The 19,452-nt window shown below is 32.4% G+C and overlaps 2 protein-coding genes across 2 annotated transcripts; one reads left to right on the plus strand and one right to left on the minus strand.

Annotated features, from left to right (window-relative positions):
• The first annotated feature begins 6,876 nt into the window (after nucleotides 1–6,876).
• Nucleotides 6,877–7,876, plus strand: LOC127076706 (germin-like protein subfamily 3 member 4). The gene has a single exon (XM_051018449.1). The coding sequence runs from the start codon at nucleotides 7,040–7,042 to the stop codon at nucleotides 7,703–7,705; it is 666 nt and encodes a 221-aa protein (XP_050874406.1). The 5' UTR covers nucleotides 6,877–7,039; the 3' UTR covers nucleotides 7,706–7,876.
• A 99-nt stretch (nucleotides 7,877–7,975) lies between these two features.
• On the minus strand, nucleotides 7,976–17,685 carry LOC127076705 (lysine--tRNA ligase, chloroplastic/mitochondrial). Its single transcript, XM_051018448.1, has 14 exons — nucleotides 17,344–17,685; nucleotides 16,326–16,544; nucleotides 16,027–16,138; nucleotides 13,633–13,741; nucleotides 13,172–13,229; nucleotides 12,800–12,868; nucleotides 11,696–11,803; nucleotides 10,623–10,715; nucleotides 10,233–10,337; nucleotides 9,613–9,819; nucleotides 9,302–9,396; nucleotides 8,666–8,756; nucleotides 8,399–8,572; nucleotides 7,976–8,307 (listed from the first exon to the last, which is right to left on the minus strand). Exons 1-14 carry the CDS (start codon nucleotides 17,563–17,565, stop codon nucleotides 8,215–8,217), a joined length of 1,755 nt encoding a protein of 584 aa, XP_050874405.1. The 5' UTR covers nucleotides 17,566–17,685; the 3' UTR covers nucleotides 7,976–8,214.
• Between the last annotated feature and the right edge of the window lie 1,767 nt (nucleotides 17,686–19,452).

Below are 19,452 nucleotides of genomic sequence, written 5' to 3' on the forward strand. Positions count from 1 at the left end.
TTATATAACTTTTGGATCAGACTAAGACATTTGCAATTATTAGTACGACGAATAGTTAAGTTGAATAGATAGAAAACATTAATAAAGGTTTAGGTTCAGTCTAAACCTAAGTTCTTTCATTGTCGAGAGCGACATATGGTCTTTATTTCCTTGTCTTTTTTTGACTTAAAGTAGTAGTTGAGCTAATTCCTCTTTTTCTATTCTGAAAAATAAAGAGTAAAGAAAAATTTTGACATAAAGGAAAACAAAGGTTTTGAAAATGCACTTGTGTTGTCTCTTTTTATTGGCCAAGCGTTGAGCCAGATTCTTCACTACCTTCGGTTAATTTAAGCTACTTCTTCTTCGACCCTTTAGGGGGAATGAGAGCTCGGACTACAAAACTTTTGACACAAGTAAATAACATAAAAACAAAAGAGAAGGTGGTGAGGTTTTTGAGAGTCCCAATATATCACCTTCAAGAATGGTGGATCTGACTCGAACGCTTTCGAGACCGACTCTCAAAGGCCATGGATAATTGTGTATATGATACTTAGTGTAAATCACTCTCTGGGAAGGATTCTTTTATTCATTTTTTAGGTATAAAGAAGACCTAAAGAAACACAATTTTGGAAGTGGCAGTATGAAAGCTAAACCAAGTTCACAAGCGGGTAATGGTGGAAATTTGGGAAGATGAAATTTCAAAGCAAACTCATAGCTATCTTATTAGTAAGAAGGAAAATTAAGTTTTGGAATATTTTTAGTAATTTATTGTTTTAAAGAAAAAGTTGCCTGATAAATAGTGTGACTAACTTGACACTGATTATACACAATTTCGAAGTAATTTTGAAAAGCTTGAATCTCCTTGATGTGAGTACCTCGACCTTTATTCATAGTTTGTTTCTACAAAGAGGAAAAAGCGTCAGTCAAATGTTGAAGTAGAGTTGAGTGATCCACAACAACAACATTATAATATGATGTCAACACTCTTCGAATTCCTTGGCACAAAGGTAAGAAGTTTTAAATTTGAAAGGGATCAGATTAATGACTTTTTGGGCATGAAAGTCTAAATACGCTTTGTAGTCTCTCTCTGTTAGTGTGGTATTAGCTAAGCAGATTTCATCTTCATTGGTAAAAAGTGATCTTGGTAAGAACAGGCTAAAACCAAATTGTCTAGCCAACAAATTTGGCCGATAACTAACAAGCCTCATGCCAACTTTCCCCATCGAAATTCTAGTTGATAGGAAAATAGGTTTAAGGAAAGTTGCCCAGATGTCGAGAACTTCATATTGGTTTTTAGGTGAAGAAGTTCAAAACTCTCTTCTGAACCAATCTGGTTTATGGCTTCGATCGAAAAATGGTGGCATAAAAGAAACTAATGTGGCATAATCTATATACATATAGAAATATTTTTTGAAGGTTTCTTTAGTCGATAAGTCAACATCTTCTGGAGTGAACAAAGTGAGCCTAGTGCCTTTGACTTGTATTTCTAAGTCATATGGGACATGAACATTTAGAGAAGGCTCAAAAGTGGCATTAAGGCATAGTTGCAAAAGTCACATGAGACCAAAAATTAAAAGGTTATCGTTATCACTAATTCGGTTTTTTAGTTCGAGGGAGGCAATCCCTAAGGATTCATAAAGACAACCCATGATCAACCCGTTGAGACAGACATTTAGCGCCCATGAATCTGGGTTGCTAAAGATATGAACTTCTTAGCTGTTTGAAGAGAACTAGAACAGAAAATGAAAAGAGATAACCAGAGGGTGAGGAAATCAATATTCTTGTAGTCAGAGACATCCTTAGTTTGGCCATGGTAGTCTTTTATATATGCATTGAAGCTAGGATGGTCGAAGGAGAAACTAGGTTTCATTTTGATCCTGAGAGCGAGGTCGAAAGTTTCCCGTATCGTTTGAAGACTAGTAATGGCACAAACGTTGAAAAGTGTAAGGGTTATTATCCCATAATGAAGTTGGAGTGTATTAGTCTAAGCTTCCAAAAAATGAGGGGCAAATATGAGCATGTTGACATTGTACCTTGGCCCAACTCTTGACAGCTGAATTAGGTCAAAGATACCTTGATCTTGCCAGATTTTTCCTTTCTTCTTTTCCATTCTATTTAACCAACTGAGATATGCTTCAGTATTGATAGAAGGAGAAGAATGGAATACATGATCGGGTTGGTACATGAACTCTAATTCAAAGCTTGTGTCCTTAAATGCACGGGGTTTGGGGTTTATAATAGGGTAAACAAGGAAATAAATTGTCCAATTTAGCAGGTTTTACAAATGATATGGGTAAAGGACTCAAGAACGCATGAACATAACCTGCAATAGAGAAGGGAATTAGTACCTAGGAACCCAAATGATGGCTTTTTCCTTCTTTATTGGTGGTTCTGGAATGTATGTGTGATTACCGAAATAGATGAGACCCTAAATATCAACAGCAAACAAGATTTAGGGTTGCTTCGTTATACCGGAAGAAGAGGCCATTTTTTCTTAAACTTGAATAGAAGAAAAGGTGAGACTGGAGGTTGAAGAAGATGAAAGTTCTTAGGGTCCAGAAAGATTAAAATAGTGAAACGGAAGGAAGAAAAGGAGAGGAAGTTATATATCTATTGGAATGAGACTCTTTTGTTTACGCTTTGAAATTAAAACACTGACGTTTTAATTTTTGATTTAAATCATTACTAATTAATGATTTTTCTTTTATTTAATACAGTTAATTTTTGTGGCTCATGATGGTCTTGGAAATTGGAGCTATTATGGCAGGTACACACACGTTACTGACATGATGGCTAGGTAATAGGAGTCATGATGATGATGATGACGTGTGCAAAATAGTTTGAATAATGTCTACTAAAAAATGCCATATTTTTGTCATATTGCAAATATGATCGAAAATAGCATTTTTAGGTGGCTTATGTTAGCCTGAGATTTTTGACTTAGCCTTTTTTACATGATTGTGAGATATAAGGTAGTTAAGTCATGTTGTCAACACCAAGTTGCAAATTCAATAAGTGGAGTTTTCGATAGATATGATCAGGTAACTAGAAGACGTTTTTGACAATAGTAATGGTTTGGAGCGGTTCGAAAATCAAAGACGCGTTTAAACACATCTAAGATGAAATCCCACATAGAAGATACATGTCAAATTCTAAAGATATAACTGTTGTTGACAGTTATTGATGTACATAGTACATAAGTAGATTTTGTTTATGTGATGGGGCTTCACATTTTTATTTTATTCTCTTTAGAACTCTCATATCCGATTTACTGAGATTTTTGAGTTTTTGATAAATGTAAGAACTTGTGTCCCCATCTTTAGTTTAAACACTTTCTATTACTTTTTGTAGTTTACTTTTTATTATTATGTTAATTTAAGAGCATTTGCTGAAGTTCTTTACTTATTTGCATTATGAAATATTATAACATTATCACGCTTTTTCTCAAATATTTAGCATAAATTGTCTTTTAGGATTTTTCAAATTTGATTCTGCAAATGAATTAAAACTCGTTATTGTTTCCTAATGACAATAGTAAACAAGTCTATTTTGTAATTTTGGACTATTGTTTCAATGTATCTTTTTTCATTTGTTTCAGCTTTGCTTTGCTCAAGTTTGGATGTCTTTGCATAATGTGTATTGGTCTGGAGGTCCGTGTTTTTGGATGTGGGGTGTGCAACATGCTTTTGTTTTAGCAGGGTATCATTGTATTTGATCAATAGTGTAGAACTTGTATCTAAAAGCATTGTTTATGCCTTGCAGTATTAATTGAAGTTTTATCTTTTTCCCTTTAAAAAAACGGATGAAAAGGGAATTGGGGGAGATCAAAACTTGATATCTTCTAACCAAACCTCATCCAAATTTACAAAACCGTGAGTTGAACTATTCCCATGAGAGTATGAAAAGGTGTGAGATTAAAAGTGAAAATATATATTAAATTTTTTTATAGAAACTCTTATACTTTAAAAAAGGATAGCTCATACTCATATTTTAATAGCCCAAAATTATAAAATAGGCCAAAGACAAAAAAAAATGAAAAAAGATACACTTAAGCAATAGTCCAAAGCCAAAGCCAAAGCCAAAGAAAAAGAAAAGCAAAAAAAATATACTAAAATAAAGTTGAAACAAATGAAAAAAAATGCATTGAAGCAATAGTCCAAAATTACAGAATAGGACAAAGGCTAAAAAGAAATCTATAATATATCATAGGTCATACTCATATTTTAAAATTTATCGTAGGTCACTCATATGTTAGATTGACCTATTCATTACATCATGAATTTTAAATATTAAAAAAAAATCATAAAAGTGTTGAATTTAAAAGCTTAATCAAAAACTCATAGTTATGAGTATCTTTTGATAAATGATCCTTGTCATAGTTAAGATGGTGGGATGAGATTTGATTGGATAGGAATAGATGTAAGGATAGTTGATGGTCTATATAAAGGGATGAACATACAAATAAGTAAGAATTGTTTGTATGATACAAAGTTTAAGACTAGAAAGATGGTGTATTTAGACCTAAACTATTAGTTCGACTTTATAAGAAAATAATTTTTTTTTGTTAGGATCCAAAATCCTAATTGGACTGTTCTCTCCTAGGATAATTGTGGATAAATCATGATGTGATCTTATTCACGCACTCTCGATTTTATAATTGCCTCTATTTGAGTATGTTTTTAGGACGTGTCCATGAAATAAGATATTCTTAATAGGCGACTTTAGGATGGTATGATTTGTTAATGGGTTGGGTTTGGTCTAGTCCGAAACAATTGCACCATAAGTTACTAGTAGATGAATTCAGGTGATGGCTTGAACCAAGATTGATGTTTGTGGGAAGATTATTCCTCGTGACATTTTGCGCCAGCAATCATCTGGTGGGATGCAGTCAAAATTTTCATTGAATGAGACCGAATACAATATTATAAAACTCTTTAGTGAGTGGGTCATTTTAAATTTCTTCAAAGAATGTCACACAGTCTATCCTTTTTAAATGGTGGTTCTTAAATGCCTACAAGCCTGTATATTATGTCAGTATTTTGAAGTTACAACTATCTTAGTGACCTCAACACCTGACAAGGGTTAATGACGCCTCTGATTCGAGGTGATCTTTGTTTTGTCTTTTTCCAACACATGGGTCTCCTACGCTCGAACTCCAACGGTCTAGGATTACGTAAGCATTGATGGATGACATTGATCTAGATAAATGTTGAATAGTTGGATAAGGTGTCTCTAGGTCGAGCTAATTGAGATTATGGGATGAATTTGCTTTTTAATTTTTGATAAGATGTAGGTGTTAATCTTTGACCAATCATTGTGGTTGGATGAAAAACTTTTCACTTTGAATCATCTGCATTTGTTGGATAGAACATCTCTATGTTTCTCCATCTAGCGCGTTGGATTGCTTATAAAAGGGAGCAAGCAAGAGATTCACTTTTCTTTCTTTATCACTATTCTTGCTCTCCCAAAATCTCAAATGTTGAAGAAAACAACTTTCAAGCTCATTCATCCCATAGTGTTTGTGATTCTCCGATCATTTTACCGGGGTCAACACATTTTCTATCATGTTACCCACTATTTTTTTTTCAATTTAGGTCATGCTTAAATCGTTTTTATTTATTTATTATCATTGTTCACTGTCTCTTTTTGGTTTATCTGAGAGTATTTAAGGTGTGTATTATTTGTCGTTTCAGAGTGGATCTCGATTTTCTCTATTCTTGTTGGACTTTTTGTTTCAGCTTTTGATTTCCACTTTGCACGACTCTATTCACATCCAGCATTTCTTCATCCCGAATGTACTTCTTAGTCATATTCAACAAGTGGTTGAATTTCATTGGTGTCTCTATTTTGATACTCTTTGTAAATCTCTTTCCACTCAAAAACTCTTGTTGAAATAGGTATTTTTTTCATCTCGTCCTTGTCAGCGTTCTTCGTGAAGACTATTTCTTTGTTGAACATCTCTATATATTTTCTAAGAAGTTTATCATTCTTCTATGGCACAACCTCCAAACATTATACCGGCTTCAATTGTGGAAGCGATAATTTGAATTTTTATCTTTTGTATTATTAGAGGTGTAATTCAGTTTTCAATATGTGGTTACTGATAATTCTGCATATAATTACTTATAGTTTAATACGTGATTATTAATAATTATGCACGTGATTACGGATATTTCAACCTATGATTATTGATACTACTAGTAGTTAGTAGTATAATCCTACATATTTGTAAATTTTAGTTCTCTTAATTTCATTTAAATAATATACCCTTCTCTCAATCACTTTCTAATTCTCTCTTTTATCCTAATTTATCAAATAATTTGAGACACAAGTTATCCAGACTTTCACCACAAAAATGACAAGAATAATGTAGTGTTGACATTTCAATTATCTATAATATATTTATAAGCCTTATTGGCCATATATCAATTATGTTTTAAACCGTTAATCTGTCATGACGATACTGTTTGCCTAGTGCACAAAACAAAGTCCTTATACCATACCAAATGTATATACTATACAAATTGTCATTGTCAAAAATACTTTACCATAAAAAAGATTCTACTCGATACCTTTTAACTTTCTAATACTGTTATTAATTGTACTTTGCTTTTACTTAGATGAACACAATTGAATGAGTGAGTACAAAGAAACTTCCCTTTAAAACTTTTAGTTAACTAGAATATATATCCTATCTAAAATAGAAACATGGCCTAATATTTGACGGCATAACTTACTTGAACTTGACCTATGAAAATGATAATCAAATTTAATAGCTTCTACTAATAATGAGCATTATAATTGTTGATTATCCACACATGGAAATTACTTGTTATTTGTACAATCTTCAAGTTTCAGAAAAAACAGTGGAATTTAACTCGAATGAATCCTTTGTTTCAAGCAAACACACCTTACATTATACTTCAAATCCAAAAGTGAATTCCAAGACTATCATTTCTTGCAATCCACATTAGCAAAGTCTCATATAAAAAAACTTTATTGTGTGTAAATATTTATATTAAAGTGTATAATTTATTCAACCAAGTAGAGAAAATTCAAGATGAAATCATTTGTTAACAACCTTTTCTTTATGTTCTTCTTTGTTGTTGTCTTAACCAACATCCAAATTTGTTTTGCAGATTGTGATAACCTACAAGACACATGTCCATCAAATTCACCGAATAAACAAACCATATTCATCAATGGTCTACCTTGCAAAAATCCATCTAACGTGACATCTCAAGATTTCAAGACTGCAGAATTAAGTAAAGCTGGTCCTAAAGATATTTTTGGCGCGTCCGTAAAACTTGTCTCCGCTTTTGAATTTCCCGGGTTGAATACTCTCGGTCTATCGATTGGAAGAACCGACATTGAAAATGATGGTTTGGTAAACTTTCATTATCATCCTAGAGCTACTGAAATGATCTTTGTTAAAAAAGGTGTATTGATGGCTGGATTTATTGATACAAAAAACCAAGTTTTCCAAAATGTTCTCAAAGTGGGTGATGTTTGTGTTTTTCCTAAAGGTTTGTTTCATTACATTCTAAATCAAGGTTTTGATGATGCTGTTATATACTCAGTGTACAATAGTCAAAATCCTGGACAAGTATCCATTATTCCTACAACTTTTGACACAACATTGGAGTCTTTAGATAAGCTGAAAAGGAGACTCGTCTCACTTTCTACCTCTCAAGTTCATGATGGTATCATCAATTCTACCACTTAGTCATTCATATTATTGCTTCCTTTTGACTTCCTATATAAAAGATTGTGACTGTTTATATATAACAATATTTAGAAATAATGTTTTCTTTCTTAATAGTTATTGTATGCTTTGAGTTTATAGTATGATTGCACTATGGTTCTATACCAAAAAGAAGTCTGATTAATTTTGCAAGAACCGAGTTCACTCGGGCTTTATTTGGATACACATTCTAATTAAGTGTTTATCATATAAATGCTTGTGTATTAGTTATTTCTATAACAAACAATAAAATAATCTCAAACTATCTTAGTTACACATCTCATCATTTTCCAATTCAGTCAAAGATGGAAAACTATCTCAGTTACACATCTAATTCCATGTGATATACACAGAACTCAAATGTAATTAATAATAATAAAAATCATACTACTAATAATAATTAAACTGGCTTAACAATGACATTAGAAAGAGAAAATAACTGACGACTTTTTATTCTGTTATTACATTAACTGCTAAAATAACAAAACTGTCTATTGTTGGACCTTGAGTACTGGGAAGGGTATTACATCTCTAATACTGGGAGAATTTGTCAGAAGCATCACGAGCCTATCGATTCCAAGTCCCTGGAAATAATATACTCTCAGTAACTGAAATTTAAAAGGAAGCAAAATAAAGTTAACTACATATACCAAGACATGCAAACAGATTATGTACCATTCCAGAAGCTGGAGGCATTCCATACTCCAAAGCTGTAAGGAAATCTTCATCAAGAGTCACTTCATATGAATGATCATCATCATTTTCTATTCCTTCTTTCTTATCTCCATTTGCTGAAACGGCGGCTCTTTTCTTTTCGTGCTGTTTAACTTGATCTTCTAGACGTCCTCTCTAGGAAGTACAAAAAAGCAACCATTTTGTTCGCCATCAAACTTGAGAGATTAATAGCTAGGATGCCTGAAAGTGAAAAGTTTGGAAGCTTACCTGATCTATAGGATCGGTCAATTCCGAGAATGCATTGCCTAGTTCACGACCACAAATGAAAAGTTCAAACCTCTCAGTCAAACCTGTGGACCTAATAGAGGATAAAGTGTAAGATAGAAGATAATATAACAGTAAATGTGTACCAGATGTTATTAATCAGTTTGATTAAGATGTCAACGTCAGACAATATGTTGTATAATATGAATAATAATTCTTTTACAAATCATAGTGACAGGAAGAAAGGAAAAAAATAGCAGTTCATAATATAAATGTTGAATTCATAAAACTAGAAAGTTCATAATGAGGTCATCTTTTCAGGTATTCATAACCTTTGTAGAATTGATGCCAACATGATGAGGGAACAATGGTTCAGTTCAAAAGAAGCAGCACGATTATGAGAGTATTTCAAGTGCCAATAAATCTAAATTATAATTGCAATGCAAGAGTAGTGAACAGTGATCATCAAAAAGTCCGGGAATGATCTCAGTGGATTAGACAATTTGACTGTTGTGATGAAAAGAAAGGGCAGATCTAATTGATAAGAGATTCAGATTTTATGGTGTTTTAGGTCAAATCACATTTAATACTAGCAAAAAAACATAATTAACATTACACAGTATTTTCTAAAATGTCTACCTGCGGTGTGGTTTAGCCAGTGGAGATATCTCAATTGGGTAGTCTAAAACAAATGTAGGTTGGATAAGCTTCGGTTCTACAAATAATTCAAAAACCTAAATACACAAGAGAAACAAACCGGTTAGTGTATGCAGGTCAAATTGACAATATAAAAGATGCAAAAAAAGTATTTTCAGAAAAGAGACGTCAATATATAGATTACCACCTCAAAAGAAGTTTGATTAATAGCAAATATAACAAGCTTTATCAAATAAGATGAATAAAATAGATGCCTATATTGAAGAGGAAAATAAAAGGTGAAGCCAATTAACCTCGTTAAGGAGGTGGCCAACAGATTGGCACGCTTCAATGGAAGCTTTATCCTTGTTATCAAGATTATTTTCAAGGCTAGCCAAAGTAGCTTGTTTTGCAACCTCAAGATCATTTCCCAATTCATTGAAATCGATCCCAGAAACTTCTTTAACAAGATTGTGCATGGTCTCTCTCCTCCAAGGCTTTTCCAGACATATCTCCACGCCCTGTATGGAATCATTACGCTCGCTTCAAAAACAATTATTTAAACAGAAAAATATTCAAAAGAAGACTGACTACGGTTATATTATAGTACACCAGCATTAGAGAATTGTAGAGAAAGCAGAATAATATTGTATTATCAAGTGCATCTAATTTTAATTGAAATAATACAAACAAAAAAGTGATAGAAGAAAATTGTAGTATCAAGTGCATCTAATTCTATACAAGCCAGTAAGCTCACAGTTCCAAAGTTTATTTTAACATCATAAATTATTTTTAAAAACATCAAGGCTGAATTTGATTAATAACATATTTATTCAAATGTATTTATCAGAATCAAGTGTCTTTTCAGAGTCAATTTGGCATCCCTTCTAACACCTGACCAATAACATTTTAGATCAGTAAGAACACTGTTTACCTGATAATCAATAGTAAGCTTCCCGTGAACTGCCAGAGCACATTGAGTGACAATTTCCTCTGCCAAATTCATCATGCTTTGGTAGTCTGAGTATGCTTCATACATCTAGACATTAGCTAATATGAGAAGTACAAATATACAATAATGAAAATTAAAATACCATGTAAACACTGTTAAAACAACTAGCTTGAAAGGTTAAGCCATGAAAAGTTAGTGGAAATATTATATATGCCCATCTCAAGTATTAAAACTAACTTAAATTATCAGGGCACGTTTGAAAAGACAATTGTTGGATGCTAGAACAACCCATTTCTTTTATTTGAACTTTGAGACTGGATATGCAAAGGTAGGCAACAAAATCTTACTTTCTAAATTGAAACTTCAATTTACCTCTATAGTTGTAAACTCAGGATTATGACGAGTTGAAATTCCTTCATTTCTAAATATTCGACCAATTTCATATACTTTTTCAAACCCACCCACCTGGCATAAAGAAAAACATGAAAATGGTTAACAGATAGAGTAAATCAACAACATAATTAATGTACACTCCTAGAATTTTGGTTGGGCATGTATCATTATTACAAAGGCGGCTTGCAAGGAAAGGGCTTCCTAAACTTTATAAACACTACCCAGTCCATATCTTTAGGCAATGTGGGACTAAATTCACCCCCTCCTCACACCCAAGACAATGAAGGGGTTGGAGGCTGCAATTAAAGAAGTCCAAATGCCACAATTAGGCAGTCAGTTAGGGGCAGACCACAATGAAGGAGGAATTTCCAATATACAAAATCTCCAATTTATAGCTCGGAGAAGTCTCATCTATGGCACAATCAAGATATAGGATTTTTAAAAAGTTTGCAGCTAAAACAAATGTTCTTCTCTAAAGAAAATACAACATTCTAATTATTAGTACTCCTTCCGTTCCTTTTTAATTGTCTCTTTTTTATTTTTTCCACATACTAAGAAAACTAATAATTGTTACTACTTTTCAAGTAATGATTGTCTTTTATACCTATAATACCCTTAATTATTTATTAATTTATTTGACTTTTTCTCTCTCTTCAATAAATAATTAGGGATAATTTTGACAAAACAACAATTAATGTTATCTTGAACTTTTAAAATGACAATTAAAAAGAAATAATTTTTTTACTAAAAAATGACCGTTAAAAAGGAGCGGAGGGAGTCTGTCTAGACAGCAATATTACAGGATACACGAAGAGTTTTTAATTTTTCAGAAAAGAATCAAGATCTTGAACTAGTAATCAAACTCTTTTGCACTACATTCGGGATGAACACTAATATATCTCTTTTGATAAACACACTGTTAAATTTACTAAATAAGAAGATAAAAAGAGGTTGATTCTTCAACACCCCTTCCAATGAAAAGAAAATGTAAGCTCTCGTCTGAAGGTAAGTTGATCCAGGACTTTAAGAATAAAAAACATTTTAAATCTCACCAGCATTCTCTTTAGGTGCAATTCAGTTGCAATTCTCAAATATAAGTCCCTTCCAAGAGAATTATGATATGTAACAAATGGTCTGGCCTCTGCTCCCCCAGCTGCTCCCTAGTCAATGAAATCAATCAGGAAAAGAAAGAAATCTCCATGTGCAAAATGAAAAATATGGTCTTTATACATATGAGTATATGACAAACAATATTATATGGAAGATTCAGCCATGGAAGATGTGAAATGTGAATAACAAAAATAATCCATATCGAGGAAGAATCGTGAGACAGTTAGTATGCAGATTGTGGTGAGTGAGAGCAGATCTGGGAACATTATATGGTTTACATATCCCTTTATTTCCCAAAGATTTTGTATAGTGAACCTCATCTATACACAAGGAACAATATTCTTCTAAAGCCATCTAGTTACTGCTTTCACAAACTTCTAATAATTTTATTAAGAAATTGAAGCCATTTGCAATAGCTGGCCTATTGGACTAATTCTGATAGTACCCCCAAACCCTATTCACCAAGTTGCGAGCTTCTGCCTTTTGCAGGAGCCGAACTCGGTATCTAGTGGATAAGTACCAACATTCTTAAACTCCCACAACCAATTGAGCTAAATATAAACAAAAATTACTGAATCACAACAGAAACAAACATGTGACCGAACAAGAAAAAATATACCAACAAGGTAATGCAATAGATTACTAAAATAAATGGCTACTTGATAACTTATTTTAGTTACCATCAAAAGTTCTGTATTGAGTTGGTAATTACAAGGAATCAAATAAACATTGAAGATGACAAAATGGGGAGGCAGATTAGTCAAGCCACAAAGCCATTTAATTGAGATGTTAACAACCCTATATCAATCTGACTTTCAAGAGTGCAAGAGTAAAGCATAAATATGAGAATAATTATACAAGTAGATAATGCTTACCAAACTGACATGTTAGAATATCAAATTACTTCTGAGCAATTGATGTTCTTAGCATTTTATTAATATTAAATAATAATAATATAACTTGTTTCAATCAAATAACTAGCAGATTCCCCATATGTACTTTTCCTACCAAGAAAAAATAGTGTAGGTACATGAAAATCAACAAACCTGCAAAACTGGAGTTTCTACCTCAACATAACCTAAAGAATCCATTGTCCTTCGTATCCCTGATACAACCTATTTGAATGGAATTGATCAGAAAATTGATACAAATAATAGCTAAACGCTCTAGCATGGATAAACGGATAAGTATTTTTTTGACAATATATCAGCAGAAGCACATAATGTGAGAGGCTACAGTAATGCAAAGGAAGGCGGACACATGATAGTTATAACTTAATTAAGAGGCATGGAAACAGGGACGTGGGCAGATAAAATGAAATTTCTAATTGACGATAAATTATATGTTTTAATATTAAAACAAAAATAAATAGCAATGTTTGATTTCCTTAAGCAAATAAAGTTTGGAAGAAGAAACACCTTTGCTCTTTTGCGAAATACATCAGCTACCTCTGGATTTGCAATCATATCTACATACCTAACCACAAGTCCACAACAAACATGTTCAATTTTCAGTTAAAGGGTGAGAATGATAACTAGAGATGCTGTAGAAATAAGAAGGAAAAATAAATAGTACTATAAACAAGAAAATAGAATAGGAAACAAATAAGTAAAGAACAAACTAAAATAAAAAATCATTAAAATAATTTGACGGATGAAAATATTTACCACAGAAGAAAAAGAAAGAAAGAACATGGGATCTAAATTCTAATATCCTCCAACAAAAATAGAATGAGGTAGAAGAAGTGAACTATGTAGTATAAGAGCATTGTAATGAAAGAAATATCACTGATAAAATACCAAATGCATTGGTAATAGTATATAACAGCAATGAAAACATGTAATAGGCAAACAAATACAAAATTGAATTACAAGCTTACCTCTGCCGATAGCGTTTATCTATATCAGTTAGACCATGATATTTGTCAGGCAGTGGAAGCAAAGATTTTGTAAGAATTGCAAAAGATAGCACACACACAGAAAGTTCTCCTGAAGACAATAAAGAACATTAGAAAATGGTAAAGCTGTAATGAAAGGAAACAGAAAAAGATTGACCGGACCCACTTTTTATTGCACTTTTTGAATTATTACCAAGTATTAAAAATGTGAAAGGAAAATAACTACCTAAAAGGGAGTATAAAAATAACAATAAGACCACATTTATTAGGCCCTAGACATTCTTAAAAAACCACAGATGCGGACTTAATTTGTCACCACTTTATTAGTGATTTTCTAGATTTCTTGGAAGTGAAATGACTCCTCTGAATTAACTTTCAAATAAAATGAATTTCCCCTTACTTATAAAAAAGTTAGGAATCTCACTAGACTGACCAATCCCATATAACAGGCAAATGATATTGTAGTTAAGATGGTTGTTTTTGGGTTATGATTCTCATAAGAGTTAGATACTCCTGGAGGAAATTGATTCCTCCTTATATATAATATATATGTTGGCTGAGTTTAAGATATTTTATAAATGCACTAGAGTAGAAACTATTAGCCGTTTGAATTTTAGTTAATGTATTTTCTAAAATTCTATATTTAAGTTCTTGTTTTGAGTTAAATTGCCAAAGGAACAAAAAGAAAACAGTTGTGTAAAGTGTCAATAACCAACTCTCCCAAAAGTTTATGATTGACTTTTTTATATCTCTTATATGCCCCTAGCACGAGATCCCTTTGGTCGTACCAATCACTATGTTTTTATTACCACAATATTTACTAGCATGTCTGAAATAAACTTTAAATTATTTTCTAAAGGCCAACTTAGTTATTTTAATAATGTGTAGAGAAACAAGATTCTCAAATTTTAATTGAGCCAAGGCTTGAGAGTTGAGACTGATTTTAATTCTATCCTTCGCAAGAAGGATAGTATCGATGGGGTTTCTATATTCAAAACACTCAGTCTATTGGCCACCACATGTTTGCTCATGTTGCCATGTAGATTTTGGAGCTTACATAATGCCCTTAGAAGGTGCAAATTCAACATGTTTTTAAGGAATGCTATTATGAACTGACCATATAGCCAATTATGGGGCTAGGTATCATGAGACTTGAAAGCTTTGGAGGAAGCACCCTCCAGATATGGGATCTTTATTCTTTACTGCTCAAAGACACCACTGACCTCATTTATTGTTAGCTTGTTATTTCATGTTTTATTTCTTTTTCCCTTATTGTACCAAAATAAAACACATAGATTTCATTTTATTCATGAATTATCAATTAAAAATTCAGACCAACATATAGGGAACCGCAGAACAGGTATCCCTTGAGGGAAATAAACAGAGGCAAGGGAAGATTGTGAATTATCTACAACATTTGTCATACGGCATTTTGCCAAAGAGAGAGGATATCAATCTTGAAAAGAGTTAGCTATATAACTTTCCTTTATCGTAACTAGTTCAAGTCAATTCTTGAAATGCATGCAAACCGTGTGAAAGAGTAACTCTGGTATTTACTTAGATAGACACTGCACGGGGAAAAGGAAAAACATGGTGGAAACAAAGATGACCAAACATTGTGAACAAAGTGAGTCTAGTAAGAAAACTATCAGCTTATCTATCACCTACATAAGTTCTCAAATAAGCATTATTTGGATTAATCCAACCAGAGACAGCTTGAAACTTTCAGATTCTCATATTCACCAACGGACTAGAGTTTGTATCTAACAAGTCAGAAGCATACTCTCACCACTTTATCTTTTACTCCCTCAGTTTTAAAATGACTGTCGTTTAAGGTTTTTGCACACAAATTAAGGAATATAATAATATTGTCATAAGACATTACACTTTTACTAAATTAACCTTATAAATGTGTTGGAAGTAGTATACACAGTAATAATCAATCATTTTGAAACGGAGTGAGCGCATATATATATATATATATATATATATATATATATATATATATATATATATATATATATATATATATATATATATATATATATATATATATATATGTATATATACATATGTATATATATGTATATATACATATGTATATATATGTATATATACATATGTATATATATGTATATATATATATATATATATATATATATATATATATATATATATATATATATATAAAGGGAAGATGCAGATGAATTCACACAAGTCATTCGGCTACTGCAAGTTCATACTTTGTTTTTTACATGGAGGAAAAACAAAAATCAGATGAAGATCAGGATAACCTATAGACTGTTGGGCCGAAGATATAGCATACATTTGCAATGCACGGAATAATTTACAAAAAACTTAATTTCTAGGTAATACCTTTTTCTGTGCGTTTTATTGTTCCTTTTGCACCTACTATATCACCAATATCAACATGTGCCTTCAATTGCTCAAACTGTTCATCTACAAGTCTCTCCTTTTCGCAATAGAGCTGAAAACATAGATTTTAACTTCCGTTAGAATCTATCCACAACATCTATCAATGAATAAAGAATGCAACAAACTACGAAGACATTTCAATAAAAATAAAGTGATCATATATGCTTAATAAAAGTCTGACATGTCTTAGTCAAAGTTACAAGAAATGTACAAAGACAATAAAAAGTGTAAAAAAAAACCTGAATTGTTCCTGAGTCATCCCTTAGTGTCAAAAAGGCAAGCTTCCCAAATGCCCTCCTTGCGATAATTCTTCCCGCAATAGAAACATGATCATTCTCACTATTAGTTTCCTCACCATTTGCTAAATCTTTATATATATCTTGCAACTGCTTTGCACTGTGTGTTTTGTTCCATTCATAAGCATAGGGATTGAGTCCCTTGCTTTTAATTTCTTCAACCTACAAATATACAAGGCAGGGTTGGCATAATACTAGTAACTTTTTTCTTCAAGTAATAAGACAATTTTCTCAAAATAAAGATCATTAGTTTATCCCTTTGGTAACACAAGATAAAAACCCATCACATTGTTCAAACTAACCATAATCAAAGAAAGGTCCACCTAATCCCAAGCAATGATAGTTGTGGCATGTTTGAATTGACTTATTTAAGTTTATACATACGCATAAGCACTTGTAAGACTTTTTGATAAAGCTTATGTTAAAAGCCTCTAAAATGTCCATAAGTTGTTTTCAACTTAAATTCATAAACTCACTAAGATAGCTTATTCAAACAACTTATAACTTATATAAAATCAGGTTGACTATATGTTATCTTTTGCTATATAAATAACTTATACATAAGCACTTACACGATGAGTGTTTATGTTATTCGTGCTTAATTAAGTCGTTTGTCCAAATAGGGCTAACATATTTCAATTTCAGCCATATCACCAAAAACAACATCCAAGTAAAATACGTTTAAGATAATTATTTATACAAAAGTAAGTAAAAAATTCAATTATGATTTCGCCCCCAAAAACAAATTTACAAGCTTTAAACTAAAAACAAGTTAACAACCAAAGAGAATAATAGAACAACAAAAATGAAATAAAAACCCAGAAGCAATAGCACATTGCAGTTGTTGAGTGAACACTTTCATATTATGGAAGTTTAAAATTCAAACAAAATCAACTTCAATTCAGCTCAACGATTGATAGAAAACAAAGCAAAGTAAACATCTCAGTCATGGCTAAGGTACCTTTTTCAAACGGATGGCTCGAATGGCCTCCCTATCGGAGGTGGAAGTGGTGGGGGACGATGCAGAGCTCCGGCGGTTGCGACCCGAGGCGGCAGTTGTAGACGAGGACGCGCGGATAAGAAGGGTGCGAGGTGTTCGACGAAATGCGTAAGTGGAGAAGTGAAGGAAATGGTTCTTTAGTGGGTGCCATGTTAGGTTCAACAGTTTCAGAGCTTCCACCATTTTCTCTATCTATCTCGCGCCCACTTCGCGATTGGGTTGCTTCTCAACAAACCGGCGCTTATTTATCTGTTTATATTAAGTGAATTTTTCTTTATTGTGTGCGAGAGTTTAAAATATTGTTTGTCAATTTTTCTACCTATTAAAATGAATAAATAGTCGTTCTTTTCCATGTTTTTACATATCTTTATGTTTGGATCCAACAGCATATTTAAAAAACAAATTTTTATCGGTAATGGACACAAGTTAAGAGATAAATATATAAATAAATTATTGGAAATTGTGTGTTTACTTTATTACAAATTTATAATTAATAATTTTATTTATTTTTTCAAAATAAAATTTTTATTTGTGAATTTCTTAACATGTGTCCTTGGGGCACATATTAGCTTTACCCAATTTTTATTTTCTCTTTAACTATATTTTTGAATTCAGATTGATGTCTTAAAAAAAATTCATGTCACCTTGATCTTTTAACTTTTGAAATAGTGTTACGTTTGTCCTTCCGTTAGTGGACGTTTGTCAAAGTCAAAAGATAACTTCCAAGCGGCATGTTACCTGATGACGTGGATATGAGATTCAATATAGCAATCAAAATATTCTTTTGTTGTTCAAACGAAGGAATCCTAAGTTGAAGGTACAGGAAGGCGATTTCGAAGAAACGATTGAACATGTGTTTGAAGACGCATAGCCTAGCGAAATCAAGGAAGTGAAGGATTGAAGATGAAGTTTTGAATATATGCTAGTATTATTTGTATGTGTTCATAACGGAATTAGGGCAAAAATTAGGGATTTCTATATATTTAGGAATTTTTGTACATTTAGAGTTTTTTTTTAGATTTAGGGCTTTTCATGTTTTAAGGCTTTGCCGAAATCTATTTGAATAAGGATAATGGACGAATTTTTGAAACTCAAAATTCATCACAGTGGTGAATTCATTACTAAGTGAGTATGAAGGAGGACAAGTAGATGATTTGAAAGTAGATGTTGATAAGTGGAGTTATTTTAAGTTAGTTGGTGTATTGGAGGAGTTGGGTTATAGGGACTTTGAGACAATATATTCCAAGGGCCCTACATTTGGGATGAATGCCCTTGTTGATGACAAAGGTGCTTTAGAAATTGCAGATCTTTATAGGATGCACCAAAGTGTTGATATCTATATTCAACACACTTTGTCTCACCCTGATTATTGTGATGGTGTTGTTGATAATGTTGATGAGGGGCCTGATAACATTGTAGATGAGGTGGAATAGTTGCTTAATAAACTGCATGATGACATTGTAAATAAGTTGAATGATGGTAATGTTGGCGTGGAAGATGGTAATGTCGGATTGAAGGATGACAATGTTTGAGTTGGACTCAACCAATGTTGGAGTGGAATCAACCAATCTTGGAGTGAAGGATGTCAATGTTGGAGTGGGATCAGAAAATGTTGGTGGGTGCATGATGAGTACAGTTCTGATGATAGTGAGGATGATAATTACCAGTATGATAGTGCTCTTGAAGTAGCTTTTAAGGATGACTCTGATGGGTAATGATGAGATGGAGGAAAATGAACTTGCTAATATGATTGGATATGAAAGTGATGGAAAGGGAAAATGGAAAGAAAGGTGGGAATAAGATAAAGAAGAATTTAAATGGAGTGATAATGACAGTGAAGATCTGCAAAGTGGTTGCAAGAGTGATAATAGTAGTCGAGCTAAAAGGAAGAATTACCCAATTTTCAAGTTACATAAGGATATGTCCAATTACAAATGAGAGGTAGGAATGTATTTTACTTCAAAAAATTAGATTAAGGAAGCAATAACCTCATATGTTGTTCAAGATGGTAGAGACCTGAAGTTCAAAAAATGACAAAAAAGGGTGAGGGTGAGATGTAAAGATGGTTGT

The sequence above is a fragment of the Lathyrus oleraceus genome, chromosome 4 (assembly GCF_024323335.1).
Source record: "Lathyrus oleraceus cultivar Zhongwan6 chromosome 4, CAAS_Psat_ZW6_1.0, whole genome shotgun sequence".
NCBI lineage: Eukaryota > Viridiplantae > Streptophyta > Magnoliopsida > Fabales > Fabaceae > Lathyrus > Lathyrus oleraceus.